The sequence below is a fragment of the Antedon mediterranea genome, chromosome 11 (assembly GCF_964355755.1).
Source record: "Antedon mediterranea chromosome 11, ecAntMedi1.1, whole genome shotgun sequence".
In the NCBI taxonomy this organism is placed as follows: Eukaryota; Metazoa; Echinodermata; class Crinoidea; order Comatulida; family Antedonidae; genus Antedon; species Antedon mediterranea.
Window position 1 is genome coordinate 1219485 of NC_092680.1, and position 18352 is coordinate 1237836.

The 18352-nt window shown below is 33.4% G+C and overlaps 2 protein-coding genes across 2 annotated transcripts; both read left to right on the forward strand.

Moving 5' to 3' along the window:
• Window positions 1–515: 515 nt before the first annotated feature.
• Window positions 516–5071, forward strand: LOC140063008 (uncharacterized). Its single transcript, XM_072109437.1, has 6 exons — window positions 516–727; window positions 1994–2066; window positions 2238–2534; window positions 3646–3686; window positions 4428–4604; window positions 5003–5071. Exons 1-6 carry the CDS (start codon window positions 725–727, stop codon window positions 5069–5071), a joined length of 660 nt encoding a protein of 219 aa, XP_071965538.1. The 5' UTR covers window positions 516–724.
• On the forward strand, window positions 5007–15643 carry LOC140062243 (adhesion G-protein coupled receptor D1-like). Its single transcript, XM_072108372.1, has 18 exons — window positions 5007–5050; window positions 6002–6116; window positions 6225–6368; window positions 6525–6594; window positions 6821–6947; window positions 7333–7412; window positions 7558–7678; window positions 8451–8554; window positions 9191–9287; window positions 9596–9816; window positions 10254–10320; window positions 10679–10761; window positions 11099–11267; window positions 11797–11874; window positions 12087–12144; window positions 12577–12614; window positions 12960–13054; window positions 13729–15643. Exons 2-17 carry the CDS (start codon window positions 6032–6034, stop codon window positions 13041–13043), a joined length of 1626 nt encoding a protein of 541 aa, XP_071964473.1. The 5' UTR covers window positions 5007–5050; window positions 6002–6031; the 3' UTR covers window positions 13044–13054; window positions 13729–15643.
• The last annotated feature ends 2709 nt before the right edge of the window (window positions 15644–18352 follow it).

The following is an 18352-nucleotide window of genomic DNA, read 5'->3' on the forward strand; positions in this document are numbered from 1 at the left end:
CTTGTGATGGTTAGGCCTATAGGCAAAATTAACTTATAAATATAATACGTACCTCGAACACAAATCGATCAATCAATAATAATAATTGCTTTTTATTTAAATTTTTTTTTTTTTAGTTTTTGAGACGCGTATATATCCAACGGAAACTAATTATTGCGATCATTGTCGTTATTTACATAATACGATATTATTATGTCTGAATTCGTTGTCGTCGATGGAATCGGTGAAACATGACATGTATATAACATATTCGTGTAAAGAAAATAATTGATAGTATGTCGTCTATTATTTTATTTGAATTCAGAGAGTCATATTATATCGAATGAAATTGATCGATGCTATTTGAAAATAAAACTTCAAAAGCAATATTAAAATTCAAACATTAATTAATTGTGGAAATAGGAAACTCGTATATAAAGCTAACAATAACCATGCTTCTTGCATTGTAAATAGGAAATAACAATATTGTCTCGTTTATTAAAATGGACAGGCAGCAAAAAACGAAGGGATGAAGGCCGTATACGTTTCCCTAGTAACGGGAATGTAGTCAGGTGGTATATAATGGTGATGTAGTTATTACTATGATATTGTGTCATTTTTTAGCAGTTCTACTGCGGCGGCGGAAAAGGAGTATCATCATCATTGTTGCATGTGAAGCAAGTGTACAAAGTAAATTACGAGAATTTAATAGGCCTACACACAGGCATCTGAGACCACCGATATCATGGTATTTATACTTTACTGTATTACATGCAATGTTTTTTTTTTATTTTATTTTATTTCAACAATATTTTACGAGGGTGGTTCATGTAATAGTTGATTAGAATATAATTTTTCATTATCGAATTGTTGTTAGTTTTTTATCGGTTAATCCTTGATACCATATATTTTTTTTTTATAAAACTATGATAAACGTTTATAGTTTTTATTCATCCAGTTATCGAATAAATCAAATACAATAAATCAAAACAAGCGGACTTGCGTAATTGTGTGGTGCAACGTTTCTGGTTCTTGGCCGATTGGTGTACTTTCTTTGATTTTACTTATTTTTACCTATTTTATTTATGGTATAACCGTTGGCGTTTTACTTCAAAAATTAATTTAAACCGTATTTATATTTTGCAAAAAAGAGCCTTAAGATAAGTTTATAATGTGCATTACCTCCACCATTCTTCTCCTCTTTTTGCTTTATCTAATACGCTTAATATTTATGACTTACTTACCAAAAATATTGCTATATTTAAATGTAATGTTCAAAATTTAGTTCAGTTCATAATTATTATAATACCAGAAATTAGATTATGCGTATGATTGCTTAAATACAGAGGTTGGCAAGCATGATATAACTTCTTAGCTTACTTAAATATGTTGCCTGGACCCCACATTTTAAAGCTTAAGCCTTTTCTCATTTATTATGTATTATTTTAGAAAATGTTTTTTGAACTATAATAAGCTTTGTTAACACATGTTTTTTAACTTGAAAATGTGTCGACATTTCGTAAATTTTATTATAATATCGATATAGTTAAAAGAATGAAATCAAACTCAATACAGGCATGGTGTCCAGTAGGACAATTCATTAGCAAACAACTATCTAAAATTGATATTTTAATCCCAAAATATAATCTTACGTAATTTATGTCTATAAGATAATAAACAGCACTTTAAGTTGCTGTCTCCAGACTACAACCTTTTCCCCAGTATACACTACATTTTCTCTTTTTCAAATATGGAACATTTTGATGAAATGAATGAAAATGAAATACGTTATATTAATGCTTTATGGCAAGCTTCGGCTGAAGTTAGCGCTAGCTTCTTCACAATCAAGGTGAGAGGAAGTTAGATTTTTTTTTACAGAATGGGAGTTCACTTCTTATTCGGTAAACCATGATTCGAACCCCATCATTTGTTTATGTCGCTAGACATGATACCACCGTGCAAAAATCGTGCAAAATAAACAAACCGTGAAAGAATCGGAATATTCTACTTGTAGGAAACAGAGGTGAGGTTTGGCGCAGTGTGTTTAGTTGTACTTTTACTGACCACCAGCAGTGCTGAACCGGAAGGTAACTGACAATGTGGAAAACAAAAATTGTAACATAATTTATTTTTTTTATTTTCATAATTGTAACATAGTTTATTTTTTATTTGCATCATTGCTGAGGCACCATGTATAGGCCTAGAATGTGCATTTTTTTTTCTTTGAATTGAAATATATTTTTTTGAAAATCACTTAGTTTGCATTACGTTTTTGGAACTTGAAAGCTCAATTCATGATTTCATTTTACGATGTAATTTCACCAACGCCCCAAACATTACCAATATTACATGGACGTATCCGTCAGTGATTTACCCGGATGAAGCGGACCGATTCCTGATAGAGACAACAAGTGAAAGCGTTGAAGAAGAATACCTCACTGAACTTCGTGTTTCTGAATTTAATGAGACCATTGACGAGGGAGAGTACTACTGTATTGGACAAACAACTGGAGATATACTTTTTGGTGGACATTTTCTTATCAATAAATGTGACGGTAATACTCAAAATAATATTAATGTGACGTGTAACTTTTAGTTTCTTTCTAACAAAATATATTTATTTATGAGAGAAAATGATTATGATTTCATTTTTGTTTATTTTGGGATCTTATAAGAATTTATTTTCTAACTTTACTCCTAAATAATTACTCCTTATTACAAATTTATCTTCTTTATTCATTGATTTTGCATTTTTACTTTGCAGTGCGATGAATTAAAAAAAAATATATGCTGAACGAATTAATGAGAACAATACTGAATAATATTGTAAAACAGCAATAACTTACAAGAACTTGTTTAGATTGAAATCTGCAAAATATTTATCAAACAATACACATTTATATTTTAGTAGCGATCCGGTACATAGACATCGCTTTATTCATCCATAAATTTGGAAATTACCGTATACCGTACACAATGGTTTGAATCCTTTTAAAGCTGTTTTTAATCCTTTTAAAGCTGTTTTAAACTATTTTAATCTCCTGAATCCTATTCAATTTTAATACCTAGTCATTTTTACACCGTGTTTCATAACTTATATTTGTTGTGCCATTATGTGTGTGTATATAATATATTATATTGTATATCTATTTATTATTGTACTAATAATTGTCAATCTTCAAGAAGAATTTCTGTTGTTATTTTATGATGATGATGGACAAATAAAGCATTTCAGTATTCAGTATAATTATATTAACAATACACACGTACCGGTGATACAGTATAGTGTATTCGATTAAAAGAACCTGTTTAGATTGAAATCTGCAAAATCTTTATCAAACAATACACATTTATATTTTAGCAACGATCATGTACCGTACTGTACATTATTATGTTAACAATACACACGTACCGGTGATACAGTATAGTGTATTCGATTTGGTGAATTATATACAGTTATACACACCTAATTGGTGACAGTGGTTTAGGCTGCTTTTGTGCTTTCCTGGCAGCTAGTGACTATGATTTTATATTTTCTTCTTGGGTCGTGTTTGTTTAATTTGTTGATTTGTATTACATTTTATAACATGTATTCTTTGCCTGAATAAATAATAATAATAATAATAATAACTGTAGAATTATATTATTATTTTATTTTTCATACAGACATATCAATGGATCCAGCATTTTTGGAACTTGTTAGCTTGGTAATTATAAGATGTTCTAGTATTTTCATATCAACATATGATTTTGATATTAATAGGCTACAGCGCTCTGACGCGTTATATTCATTTCAAGTAGCCAATATTTGCATAATACAATGCAATGTATTCGCCTACCAATAAACCATAGTTTGATTATAAAAATAGTCAAATGGCCTATGTTTTCGCTACAAAGGAGCAATTATTTAAACCAAGGCCTTTTGTATGTTGACGTACGAACTTAAGTTGGTAAGGCCTTTAAATCGATATTTAACGTAATATTATGAATCATGGTTAACGAACGAAATAGTGTTTTTGATATGCTAGCAAAGAAATATAATTTTCACTGCCGGTCATTATCATCAACTCTTGTTGCGACCCGAGGGTACGAATAAGGGCTAGGGTAATTGGGTAAATTGCAGCGGGAAAATAACCTTAATGTTACTGGTCGACTTTTTAATAAGTACTTGAATTTCCAAACGAATTAAGCTGTTAAAGTCATTAAAACAATTTTAGTTTTTTTCAAACTTAATAGAATTACCTGATCAGTTATCTTTGTTAATATCTAAATAATAATTACTATAATGATTGTTGATGTTACTACTTACCAATTTCAAAATAAATTGATTTTTAATATGAATCAAGAACATTTAGTTTAAAGGTTGAAACAACACATTAATTTAAATACGGTAATTATTCTGGAAAGTTTTAACACTCTTTAACACATGTTTTTTTCTGGTTATTTAGAGTGAGGAGGCGACGGTAGAATTGGCTGTAAATGTGTTGTCACTTGCAAATGAGCTGTATGACACCTATGAAGCAGCTTCGTTGGACCAAGACGAATTAGATGTCTTCGTCGACATTATTGACACAGTATCGAATATTAATTTTACCGAAAGGAACCAAACTATGAATATATTGAAGGTAATTAATTAATGCCATGACAATTTTGTTTTCTCCATTATTGCATGAAACGATAATTGGAAATGTGAATGTTTGAATTACTTGCACAATTGACTGTGTTGCGAATAATGACGTATTGTTAAGTTCATGTTCAGTTCATCACATTCACAAAATGTATTAATTTCACCAGGCCTACAATGTAACTCGTTTAAAGATGATATCTTCTGAATAATGTTACCAATATCCATTTAATAAAGATTTCACGGTGAATTATGCCACTTTGTTGATTCACTTATATCATATTTATTATGTACTGTACATTGTTGCCGTGACAAAATCACATTTATAATTTGACAATAAAGTAATTTGGATCATTGCATACAGTACGTACTAGTTATATTATTATGCTTCTTTTACAGCCATTCCTTGACTTAACATCGGAAACTTTAAATGTTCCTAAATTAGAGGTCAGTAAACTAACCGTATAGTTTTATTTACTGAGCATTTTTATTACTATATTTTTATAATGTATACATCATTTTGTATCATTAATTATTTTCTGCTTTCTATATAACTATTTTAATCTTATTCCCTTAATTATAATTCAAAGGCGTTCTTTTTGTATCTCCACCAGCACTATTACAAACACAGTCTTAATTAATCCTTACAACTCGTATACTTGTATTGTTAATTAGAAGATTACTTATATACTGTTCTATTTACGGTTTTCTCAAATTATTCTAATTACTAGAATTTGTTTTTATTCACCGATTCTACGTTCAATTAACATTACCTTAATTAGGATAGTCCTTGAAATTTCCTTTAGAACTCATACATTAATATTTTTTTTTTCTATTTCGTGACAATTAGACATGTTTATTAAATCTCTTTCATTAGAATCTACATTGTTGAGTATTATCTTGCAAACAAAATTAGTTATTGTAAAAGTACATGTCATTTGTACTGAAACTAAAACGTGACAATCCGTCAGATATTGCATCTTTAATCAACCTACAACAATGTACTTCCATGGAATTCTAAAGATTTAATTATAAAGCTCTTTTTATCAAACTTTATGTGACAAAAAATATGATGTGCCCATATATGGAAATGATGATGATGTCATATCACTACCATATATGGGCATATCACAACCATGGGCACATCACACTTGTTTTGGTCAAACTAGTTTGATAGTGTAGAGAGAGCTTTAGAGAAACTCAAAGCCTAAACATGTGATAGGTATGTTTTCTTTTGAGTTTAAAGCTTCACTTGAATTGTTCATAGTTGCACTTTGTTCGTTTTGTATTTTTATTGTGTGCATCAATGTTTAAATAAATTTACTTACTTCTTACTTATTGGTTTACTCACAGTAACGATAAGTGTACACTTTTTATGTGACTTTTAATTGTTACCAGGAAGAAGATTTTGCAAATGTTATCGCATCCATGGAGAAGACTTTTTCAAACGCTGCTGTCATTTTCAATGAAAACTCAGAAGACGAAACCATTGTTATATCTACTACTGATACAGGTACGAGTAACTGGTTTGATAGTATTATTGGCAAATTACGGGTTTTTTTTTGTTTATAATATTATATTTCATAATATTTTTTTTAATTATTTTTTAATAAATTGTTAGAGGTATACCTTGGTACATACACTAAAGATACAAACGCGGATGACGTCATAGAATTTGGACTTGATACATTTTCAACTGATAACGGAAATGCAGAAAATAATTTGAACAAACTAAGTGTCGACATTTCCAATGTTGAGGAAGATGGTAAATTCAAGCCTAAATGTTATTTATTTATTTAATTAAGTCTAGTATGTCTTATTTATTTATGGAGTATTAACTATTATATAAAATAAACTATGTATATTATAGAGTTAAGTTAACTCGCTGTCTATTTCTGAAGACAAAATTACATTATTTTAGACACTTTAACGTTTGTTGTGTTGCTGTACTCTGGTGGATATGGTCCAGATAACCCCAACAGAAATGTCAGGTGAGTACCAATAAAACTCGTAGCCTCGTAGTCTGTTGGTTTACTTCATCAAAAACTTTCTTTCGTTCATCTCTATTTTGACTTTTAATTTACTTTTTTTTTGTCTTCTGATTTTTCGTTATCATTAAATAAACTCGTATTCGAATGAGACAATGCACTGCTATATTTTCAAGTGTCGTAATAGTGTAGTAGTACTGTGGTTTTAACATTTCTGCCTACATTTCAGTAAAGACAACGAGGCAGAAAAACCGGAAGAAATAACGAAAACCGCTAGCAGTATTTTGATCATTCGCTTCATCAATAATGGAATGGTTATGTCTGTACCTATCAATTTCACACTAGCACACACCTTTGTAAGTACAAGTGTGCCTTTAATTCATCTGTTTGTACTTTCAAGTACACATCGTCTAGTTTGGCTTTAAACATATAATGCTTGGTTCCCAATTGAGACGCAAGACAAGGGCGTAACGCAACGTAAGTGGGTTGACCTATCACAAGCGATGGATTATTCAAACGGTAGCTTGTCACTGGTCAACACAATTTCGTTGCGTTTACGTCCTTGCGTTACGTCCTGGTGAGAACCAAGCTTAAGTAATATTAGTTTTAACTTATAAATCAAGAATATTAATACTATCAACAATGATGTACGGTACTTAGAATTAAATCTAAATGACATGCTTAGTAATTAAAACATGTTCCTAACAATTAATTTAATGTTTTTTTTCTTGAATGTTTAAGCCAAATCTGAGCTCAATTGAAGAAAATGGAAAGCATACTGATTTCGATTGTTCTTTCATCGACGAAACAAAGGAACCAATGTAAGGAAATGTACTAATATGCTCTATCTATCGATTATTTAGAATTGTAAAAACAATAAACGAATTTATGAACCAACCAGCCACGTTGAAGTGGATCCTTATTTGTTTTATTTGAAACACTTCTTCTTTGTATAAAAATATGTAGCCATTGGAGTTCTTTTGGATGCACTACAGAGGTTGCAACCAACTTACGTCATTCGAACTGCAGTTGCAACCACACCACAAGTTTTGCAGTATTGATGAAAGTTACTGACAATGACGTTGAGGTAATAAAACAACAAACAACAATAATGTACCTAAAGAGTTGGATATTAAATTAAAATAATATAAATGTAAGAAAAGGTTTACAATGGAATGTAAAACATAATGGTTTCTTAATGTTTTAAGAATGAACAAATTAGTAAAATGAAAAAATGAGTAAAATTAAAATAATGAAAGTTATTAAGTAGAGAGTTTAAGCTTTGTTCACACTATAGATGCAATGCAAAGACGTTGACGCAACGCAAAGACGTAGAATCAACGTAAAGACGTAGAATCAACGTAAAGCTTGGTTCCCACTAGAACGTAACGCAAGGACGTAAACGCAACGCAAGGGTTTTAACCAATGACAAGCGAAGTTATAGACAGTTTAGCAATCACAAGCGAATAAGCCATCGCTTGTGATTGGTCAATTCACTTGCGTTGCGTTACGTCCTTGTGTTGCGTCGCTAGTGGGAACCACGCTTTAAGGTGTAGACGCAACGTAAAGACGTAGAATCAACGTAAAGGTGTAGACGCAACGTAAAGACGTAGACGAAACGAAAGCGTTTTTCCAAAGAAAAGCAATACTGTAGTTCAAATAATCCATCGCTTGTGAGAGAAAGAAAATTATTTCAAATGTTATATAAGATGTATAATTATAGTGTAAGATTTTACATTAATTTAATCAATGTGTTATTGTTGTTCCAAATATTTTTTCTCTGTTCTACTACTGTTCTTAATTTATTTGAGAGTGTCATTTGATGGTAACATTAACGTTGTCTTTTTCAACACAAATAGGTGGACACTAAACATGAAACTGCCCTCTCCTGGATAATGTATATCGGCTGTGGAGTGTCGATAGTGGCTCTATCTGTAGCCCTTGCTACCTTCACTTACGTAGGGTACGTCATGTTTGTGTACATTATCCAATCCTACGACTTACACAAAATAAGACAGTAGGCTTTGAGTAATCACCCTTGCCTGGTAATATAATAATACCCACCAATGGTATCTTAAACTATGGTAATGTTTTTAGAGCTGTGCTTCAATAATAGGTATCTAACTAAAAACTACTAGCGCATCATTAAGCGTCCAGGACTATTATTATTATTTCGAGTGTTGTTCCGCCGTCATGTCCAGGAATTCCTTTCGAGCTGAACTTACTTACTTATTATTCTAAAAACAAGATTTGGTAACTCGAACCATGTTTTAATTGCATTTTACGTTACTATTAAACTTCAACGATTTCATTGATCTGGAACTGGCTTCCGTTTCTCATCCGACACTCCTTAATGTAATTAAGTCTCTTCTTAAAACTCACTTGAGAGTTTTGTAAATGCTCAGTATTATGTTCAGATTATTGACTTGGTAACTCGAACCATGTTTTAATTGCATTTTACGTTACTATTAAACTTCAACGATTTCATTCGAAAGAAAAATACTGGTTTACAAGCATGAACTCAATTATTCTTTTTATCTTTTATCATACGCAAAAACAAATTTAAAAACTTTGTTTTCATTTAAAAAATATGTAATAGGTTGACTGACAGAATAAAAATCCATGTTTGCTTGTGCGCTACGCTTCTGGTTGCTGAATCCTTTATGCTGGTTGGTTTGAATTTAACAAAACCGCCGGTAAGTTTTTGAAGTTTGTTATACCTCGTAGCAGTGTGGCGTAACAGCTATGAGCGCTCACTGGCTAAACCCAGGGGCCCTGGAACTTATGGGGGAGGGGGGCCTTGAACTTATGGGGGCCCGTAAGCAGTGCCTAGAAGAAAAACAGGCATTAAATATGTCGAACATGCTGAAAATGCCCGAGGCACCCAGCGTTGGAGGGTTCCTAAACCAGGGCCTCATGTCGTGTTACACAAAATGCCTCGTAGTAGCCGGTTGCTGATGGCACAAATGATTACAATAACATCCCCCTGTTGATTGCTCCACAGGAACTTTGCACGACTATTGCGGTGATTCTCCACTTCTCTTTTCTGTCGGTCTTTGCTTGGATGTTGGTGGAAGGTATACACATGTACGTCATGATCATCCGGGTGTTTGGCAGTGAGAACATTGATTTTAACTATTACTTCATAGTGGGCTGGGCTTTTCCGATTGTGGTAGTAGGTGTGTCAGTTGGGGCAAATCTGGATGGCTACGGAAACGATACCAGGTGAGGTATTTTAAATAAGTATTAAATATAGATACTACCACGTCACAAGATATGTCGTACTCCATCCAGGGCGCCTATTCATGTTCAATGCAAGGATGTTTAAAATTTAAAAAACAATTTAAATCCGTAAGAAGTTGTTGTTTTATCATTTTATGGAATTGCGGGACCAACACATCTAAAAATATCCACAGTATCATCTGCGCCCGACAAAGGTACTTATTTTCATACGTGTTACTGTAACTTAACTCATGATTTTCTCTCTTGTGGCTGACAGTGATCACGAGCGTTTAATGCTACAGGTGTAGAATTTTTTTTGTGCTTCAGAGTTGTTTACAGTGAAATATGAAGATGGTTAATTTATTGAAAACAACACATAAGCGAGATATTATGTTAATGATTACTTGACGTACCGGTAATTGTTTTAATGTGTTTTTCAGTTGTTGGTTGGATGTCGAATCTGGTCTAATCTGGGCATTTGTTGGTCCGGCTCTACTCATTATTTTGGTAAATGCACTCATTTATGTTTGAGACATCCCTCTAGGGCGACACTTGCTTCCTGTGAAACGAGGGAAGAGTGAACTTGTCTTTCTTGGTGGTGTACTTTACGGTATTACATTACACCATAATGCTAAACCCAGGAGGCCCGGAGTTTATGGGGGCCAGAGCAGTGCCCACAGGAAAAGAAAAGGCATTAAAATATGCCGAAAGCGGCCCGAGGCCTCCAGCTTTGAAACTTGGAGGGTCACTAAGGTTTCCTAAACCAGGGCCTCTGCGTTACGCCACTGCCTACAATGTACTTAAAACTGCTGTTTGTTCAAATACACTAATAGTAATGAAGATTTTTTTCTTCTATTGAGTTTAGATCAACTTTATGGTACTAGTTCTAGTGGTACGAATCATCAAACGGGCAACCAACAAAAGTGACGATGACATTGTAGCGGCAAAGTATGTTGTTCTTTTTTAGTGAAATCAAAAGCAAAATTACTGCAGTAATTCAGTACTGAACACTTCAAATTATATAGTGCAGTTTATATTATGTAGAAAAAGGGATCGTGTTTTGGTTGCTGTGTAATATATCACCAATAATTTGATTCCGAACATTATGACGGTGTCGGCACCTCATAGATAGTTTGGAAACGTGTTTTTTAGTTAATATGGAACGAATATGCATATACATAGACTTTAAAGGAGTCATTAGTAGTACTGTATAATCAACAGTTTGAAAATATTTTTCCTATGACATTAGCCTATTTAACTTAATTTCAATTTTGAATTTGATCAGAGCAACTATCAAGGGCATAGTGGTTCTGCTGCCGATTCTAGGAATCACGTGGGTGTTTGGCTTGTTTGCTATTGGCTCAGCAACGCTGATGTTTCAGTACATTTTCTCAATACTCAACTCTCTGCAAGGATTGTTTATCTTCATATTCTATTGCCTGATGAACTCAGAGGTGCGTAGACATTTAAGGATGTGTTCAGACGAACGGCATTAAATGCTGTGGCGTAAACAACTCTCCTAATGCATACCATTTAAAATGGAAGTTTTACCGCGAAGTGTTGTCTTGTTCCAAAAAGAGCGTTCGTTAATCTGACCTCCGCGATGTTTCATCCTTACGCATTTTTTTTTTCTAAAAAATGTGAACGCATGCATGTGCATTTACCAGCGGTTTAAAAAAAACATGCTTTATGAACTATTTAACTAATTCGCCGCCATTAGTTAAGATACAAAATGGCCACGTCAAGTCATAGAAAAAATAACAAATGGTCTGAATATAATATATCAAACACTACTACAGCAGTATGAGTGTGAATGCAATGTTTCCAGTTTGAAAAAAAAAACAATATTTTATTTCAGACAGAGCTGCTGCCTTACCGTACATCCCGCATTAGTTACACATCTGAACATATAAACATATAAACCTGAACTCTTCACTATAGCAGCATTTATAACGATACCTTTATCAATTAAACCTCCTATAGGTTCGTTCATCATTCGAAAGAAAACGCAAACAGAATCAGCTGAACAACGGAGACATCCTTTCGACGATGGACATTTCGGTAGGAACAATACTAGCCATTATATTTATACAAATTACATTGGCTTACTATAGCCTAAACATAACAAAATCAAACAAATGTAAAAATACATGAGATTATATAACAAAGCATATAATTGATAACATTGTCTTGCATAAATTTTCTCTGTTCATTAAAATTCGAAAAATAATGTCTAAAATGTAAATTATTTAATTATTTTATTATTATTACAGCGAAGTGGAAAATCATCTAAGCAATCAAAAATTACAGCACTCTCACATTCTCAATTGCGTAAGTTTCTGATAAGGAGGGACACGGCTGGGGTAACAATAATAATAATAGATCGCACTTCAAGGAAGTGTTCAGACGTGAGTAGTAGTAACGCTGCCAAACGTAAAACTAAAACAAATCGTATTATATCCCAGGCGTCCAAACGGAGAGTTTGGAAATGGTAAGGCCTACATGAAAAACTAACTACTGTACGATTTTCTTTCTGTGTAGTCGGCCAAATCATTCAAACTGCGCAGTTTGTCAGAATTATTAACTGACGAAACTAATTTGACGTCATCCACGTTATTATACTGTAGCTACGACTCACGTCTGAACACCCATGCTGTAGCCTACCATTCGCTGTTAATCATTACTTGATTATTACTGGAAACCGAAGTAAAAGTCCTGTCATTAATTCAAATCATGACTATATCCATGTTTTGTTTTTATTAGAGAGTGCCGATGATAAGAAAGACATAATATCAGTGAAGGTATTTAAACATTCATATTATTAGTAGGAAGCTAAACGAACTAGGAACTACAAGTTAGACCATGTCATTCTGTGTACACGCGCAGGTCAGGAGTGGGGCGATTCCTCGACACAGATTTCAGACGATAAATCAATGCGTGTAGGGCCTATAGGTCATTTTGAAATATCAAATAACTCATTATATCATGAGACTTTTCGTTTTGGTTACGCAGCTATCGCGTTGAAGGGTCATTCTGCACACATTTGAGCATGCGCATAATGCCATGTATAACTGTTCGACTCAAATATTTTAAAAGTCTAGTGGTGCGTTAAAAAAAAATCAACTTATTTTCTCCACAATTCATAGGTTGAAGCAAGAAGTCCAAGCATACCTGATGAGGGTATTGATATGAATATGCCAGGTGGAATCGACGAACCGATTGGCGACTAAATTATTTTGGGGTATTTGTAGTATTATGACACTAAAAAACTAATATTACTTTATTATTAGGCCTTCTAGTGGGCCTAATAAATATACTAATAACACGACGAAATATTAACATCTTTGTCATTGATAATATTATTAATAGGCCTAAGTACAAATAGGCCTATATGTGCAATTATCTAAGAAAATATGATTGTAGCCAACATATTTTTATGTAAAATTATAATATAAACCACTCTTACCCTGCATTCCGGTTTGACTATGCCTAGGCCTATAGATAATTATCCTGATAGCAATGTCAATCCATTCTTCAAGGCTAAGAACATTTCTTGCAGGCGAATTATTTCTTTCGCTACAGGCCCTGGCATAGCTTCACACCACGGTGACGTTGTCAGGTTTCCTCTAAAATCCCTCGATCATCAATTAAACATTAAAATGTACTTCATGTGCGATCGTAATTACAATGAATTAAAAACAATTATCTATTTTCAAACGATATTTTTGAAATATAAAACAAATCGCGTGTGTGTGGTTTCCATATTTCGCAAGCAAAATTTACCCGTTGACCCCATAGTCTTATTTTCCAGCCCTTAGGTGGCATGGAAGTGTCTGAGAGTGTCGATTTTTCTCTCCTGGTGGTATGATTCGACTTAATTTATCATAACAATGCTTTATTTGTTTTATTTTTCAGATAAGCAACATGATGGGCAAGCGAGTAGATTTTGATGCTTAACAAGCGACTCCTTTTTTAAAAAAAACCCGTAGCTTTAAGCCGAGTAGGCTACAGATGACTTTGTGTTGGCCTAAGTTTAGGCATTGTTGAAAAATTTGTTCGAAAAATATGTATCATAAAGGCCCGTTCGGGACCCATTGAAGGTTGATACTCACTAGGACGATAATGACAATTATAGATTACATAAAATGAAATTTGGATAACCATTTTTTAATGCCTGCCTTTGATGAAAATAATATTTTTACACGTCCAATCAAATGACGCCATTATTAGTAAGAGCAATAATAAATTAATGAATGACGTGACGATAACAATTGTATTGTTGTTGTTTATCATGACGTCATTTGATTTTATTTTTAAAAAGATATATCAAAGACAGCGCAAATAAAATTATTTCTCCTATAGTTCTAGAATGAAAACCGTTTCTAACTTGCTTATAATGCTTAGTATAATTATATTTATCGTCGATAATTTTCTTATTGGATTTAATTCTATTTTTTAATCAATGTTTTTCAAGTAAAATTGGAAATAGTTTTGTCATCATTGATTCCAACATGGAGGTATAGGGCCTATATATTTATTTTTTTATAGCTCCATGATTTAAACGAATAAAGTGCCACACGAGAGAGGCAATTTTATATGTTATCAGTAATAGTTGTGTTATATTATTATCAATGAGGTTTAACTTTCAGACAGATCATGGAAACAAACGCTTTTAAATGCCCTTGATCTTATAGAGTAATTTAAAACATCATTTGTATATTTTTCAGCTTTTAAAACAATTTTTATTGATTTCAGTGCGCTATTTGTACTTGTGATAACGATCATTAATATAAATAATTGAAACATAATAACAATGAATAGGGTAATCATTCAGACATTGAATACACAGCTCATGGTAGAATCAAAATGGTAACAATATCAACCGATTCTCAAGAACTGTATCTATTTCCGAAGTATCATAGGAATACTTGGTACTACAACATCACATGTGTTTCACAATAACCTTAACTATAACCTTACATGATACAGGCACCACATGTGATGCTGTATTTCATCACTAGGAATCGGGTGAAAATATGATATAGGCGCGGTCTATATAATATGATTATTACAAACCCAACATTAGGTTGTTATGGTGACGTGTACATACATGATACTATTAATTATGTTTATATGATGTTAATCGTTATTCATTTTGTAAACTGTTTTTCACTTTAGAAGCCTACACAGAAGTTAAACAAAGTTTTGTATCAACTATTTGTAAATTACGGATATTAAGTAAATTCAGTCTTATTAATTTACCTTAGTCCTTATAACCGGGTCTAAATTTATTCAGCCCTCTGATTTAAGTTAATGCAGAGAATCATTATAGAGGAGGAATGCTGTCATTTTTCTCATACGTTCGGCTGTGTGTAGAGGGGCGGCGGGGTGTAGAGGGGTGGCGGGGTGTGGAGGGGCGGCGGTGTTGATTGGCGGCAAGGTGTAGAGAGTGGCGGTGGTGTTGAGGGACGGCATAGTGTAGAGTGGCGACGGGGTGGATTGACGGAGAAACTAACATTGTATAGTGGTAATTAATCCGAGATTACAACATACCATAACAGTACGGCCATACTTTGCTTTACTTAAATTACGCACCACTGAAAACAAATCAGAGATTTAACTATCAACGATTGGTAAAGGTTAAAATCAGATTAAAAAAAGTTTTAATGTGGAACATTCTCGTGTAATTGTAATTTGTATTTTACTTATTAAATCAAAATAAATATCCAGTTAGCGTGTATTATTTGTTTGTTTTTAATCATTAACGCCTAGTCAATTTAATCAAAATTTGATAACAAAAATCTCTACGTCATGCTTAAAGTAGGCCTACATCGACAGTCGTCCGGCTCAGAAGTGCATCTATACTAAAAAAAAAGTGAACACAAATTGTAGTACATGCTTCCTGTGCGGTGCAGCCATACACACCAACTACCAAAAACGTTTATTCATAACATATTGTAATACAATATCTTGCATGAATCGGATATTTCGCTAGCAATTTAGTAAGATTGATTAATAAAATCGAAGTTGCGTGTTGATCGCGAATAACTAACAATACCATCTTTCCCACTACACATGTAAAGGTAAAGGTATTTATATTTGTCCTCAAGCTTAACTGGAAACTGAGGAAATTCGGATTAGGCCCTCCACGGACCCACGGAAGCCAGCAGTGCAGCGCCTACCAGATCAGCACACCGGGAGACGATCCCCTACTCTTTTCGAATAGTGTACCAAGTTCTTTAACGTGCACTGTTAAGTACACGGGACCAACGGCTTTACATCCCATCCGAAGGATGAGGCAATGAGAGTAAAGCATCTTGCCTAAGGATGCAATTAGTATGGTACAGATAACCTCGAACCCATGCCTATCACATGCTAGTCCGATATTGCCATCACTCTCCAGTATATACAGCACCCGCCGCGATTTCTAGACGGTCTCCCATCCAGAACGCAACCTGGCCCAACGTTGCTTAACTTCGGTGATCTGACGAGAACCGGTGTTTCAACGCAGTATGGCGTATATAAACTCATTTGCATAACAACGCACGGCATACCAAACCACTTCGTACTCCTGCGATGAATATAAATTCCATTGCAAATACGTAACGAAGAGAATCATTAATTTCTTTTGAAATTAAGGGCGCCAAACATCAAATTTACAAGATCAAATACAGGTTGAAAAAAAATTTAATTAAAAAAAAGATGTTAAATGTGCTCTCCCTGCCTCAGCACTAAGGCCCTGCCACAGCCTTTTGGGGTCGTTTCCAGCACATCACCAGATGCATTGATGTTTTCGTCTCATGATGTGTTGTGGAAAGGGGGACGTATGATATGTGAACCCCAAACACAGTGACTCGCATAGCCTTAACTCTATTCCACCGACCAGCGTGGGAATAAACGTATAAATAGACTATTATCAGCTGTTTAGTCATGTCACGTCGTGGCGTATCGAGTAATACTCAAGTTTGAGTGCTCTCAGCTCTAGGTTGGACCCGGTTCAAACCTCTACGGATATTTTGTTTGTTGTTGAAAGCGATATTTAGAAAATAGCCGAGACGTAGCAAGTAAGTACTTGAAAACTGGTTTAACAAAAAAAGTTTACATTTATTTTTGAAACTAGAGGGCGAGCTCGCTTCGCTCGCTTCCCCTCTAGGAAGTGTAGACGATGGTTCTCGGAATGATAAGTTTCAAGTTTCAAGTTTCAAGTTCATTGTTTCACACAATACAATACAATATGAACAAAAACATAAATTAATAAATACAATTGTGTGAGGAGGACGCATTAAGCCAAGGCTTTAAGTTTGGTCCTCCTGATAAGTAATATATAAATTATTTAATTTAAGTGAGAGAACAAAAACACTTCTTTCTTTCAAATTCTTTCTGTCAAATTAACAAATAAAATTAAACAAAAGGGCACAACAATTTTTTTTAAAACAGTCTTAAGGCAATTGTGAATTACTAATGTTCTAAATAGTTTGAAATAAGTATTTGTTTGTATTTTCTTTTAAATGTATTTATGATGGTTATTGCTTTTAGATTGAGCGGTAAGTTGTTCCATATATACGGTCCATTGTAAATAAAAGATGTTCTTCTAAGTAATATGGTATGCTTTTAGATTGAGCGGTAAGTTGTTCCATATATACGGTCCATTGTAAATAAAAGATGTTCTTCTAAGTAATATGGTATGCTTTTAGATTGAGCGGTAAGTTGTTCCATATATACGGTCCATTGTAAATAAAAGATGTTCTTCTAAGTAATATGGTATGCTTTTAGATTGAGCGGTAAGTTGTTCCATATATACGGTCCATTGTAAATAAAACATGTTCTTCTAAGTAATATGGTATGCTTTTAGATTGAGCGGTAAGTTGTTCCATATATACGGTCCATTGTAAATAAAACATGTTCTTCTAAGTAATATGGTATGCTTTTAGATTGAGCGGTAAGTTGTTCAATATATACGGTCCATTGTATATAAAAGATGTTCTTCTAAGTAATATGGTATGCTTTTCGTATATTAGATTTTTGCAGTTCTCCTTGTACGTTTTCTGTCGGTTACCATTATTGAAAATGCTTGACATTCGTAAAACTAAACTATTCTGTTTCACAGTATCTTAGATGATTAATAACATTTTAAAGTATAGTGTTTATTATTTGGTAGGGCCCGTATAGGGCTGAGGTGGGGAGGCGGAGTTCATTTGAGGGAAGTGCTTATTCAAGGGATATATGTTAAATTTTTTAGTTTCAATAATATGGTAACATTTATAATCAAATGAAATCCTCTAATAGATATGAAAAGTGGTAAAAAAGAATAACAAATGCTTGGTAAATTGTAGATAGCAGTGCGATGAATTCTACTACAAATAGTATAATTGTGTTATTATAAATGTGGATGGGATGGACGTTTATTAGATAGTTGGGTTGGGGGGAGGGGGATTATTATTCCAAGTGATGTTTTATTGGAGAGGCGTTTATTCAAATAAATATCATCCTAATAAGTATTAATACATTATTTAATTAACATCTTTTGAAACTAACTGTC

What these genes read in the sequence shown, in the direction of transcription:
- LOC140063008 (XM_072109437.1), top strand. An exon ending in TTTTGGAACTTGTTAGCTTG is followed by an intron (nt 3,687 to 4,427) that starts GTAATTATAAGA and finishes CTGGTTATTTAG; the next exon opens with AGTGAGGAGGCGACGGTAGA. An exon ending in AAACTATGAATATATTGAAG is followed by an intron (nt 4,605 to 5,002) that starts GTAATTAATTAA and finishes CTTCTTTTACAG; the next exon opens with CCATTCCTTGACTTAACATC.
- LOC140062243 (XM_072108372.1), top strand. Translation starts at nt 6,032, where the DNA reads ATGGAGAAGACTTTTTCAAACGCTGCTGTCATTTTCAATGAAAACTCA. An exon ending in TATATCTACTACTGATACAG is followed by an intron (nt 6,117 to 6,224) that starts GTACGAGTAACT and finishes ATAAATTGTTAG; the next exon opens with AGGTATACCTTGGTACATAC. An exon ending in TTTCGACGATGGACATTTCG is followed by an intron (nt 11,875 to 12,086) that starts GTAGGAACAATA and finishes TTATTATTACAG; the next exon opens with CGAAGTGGAAAATCATCTAA.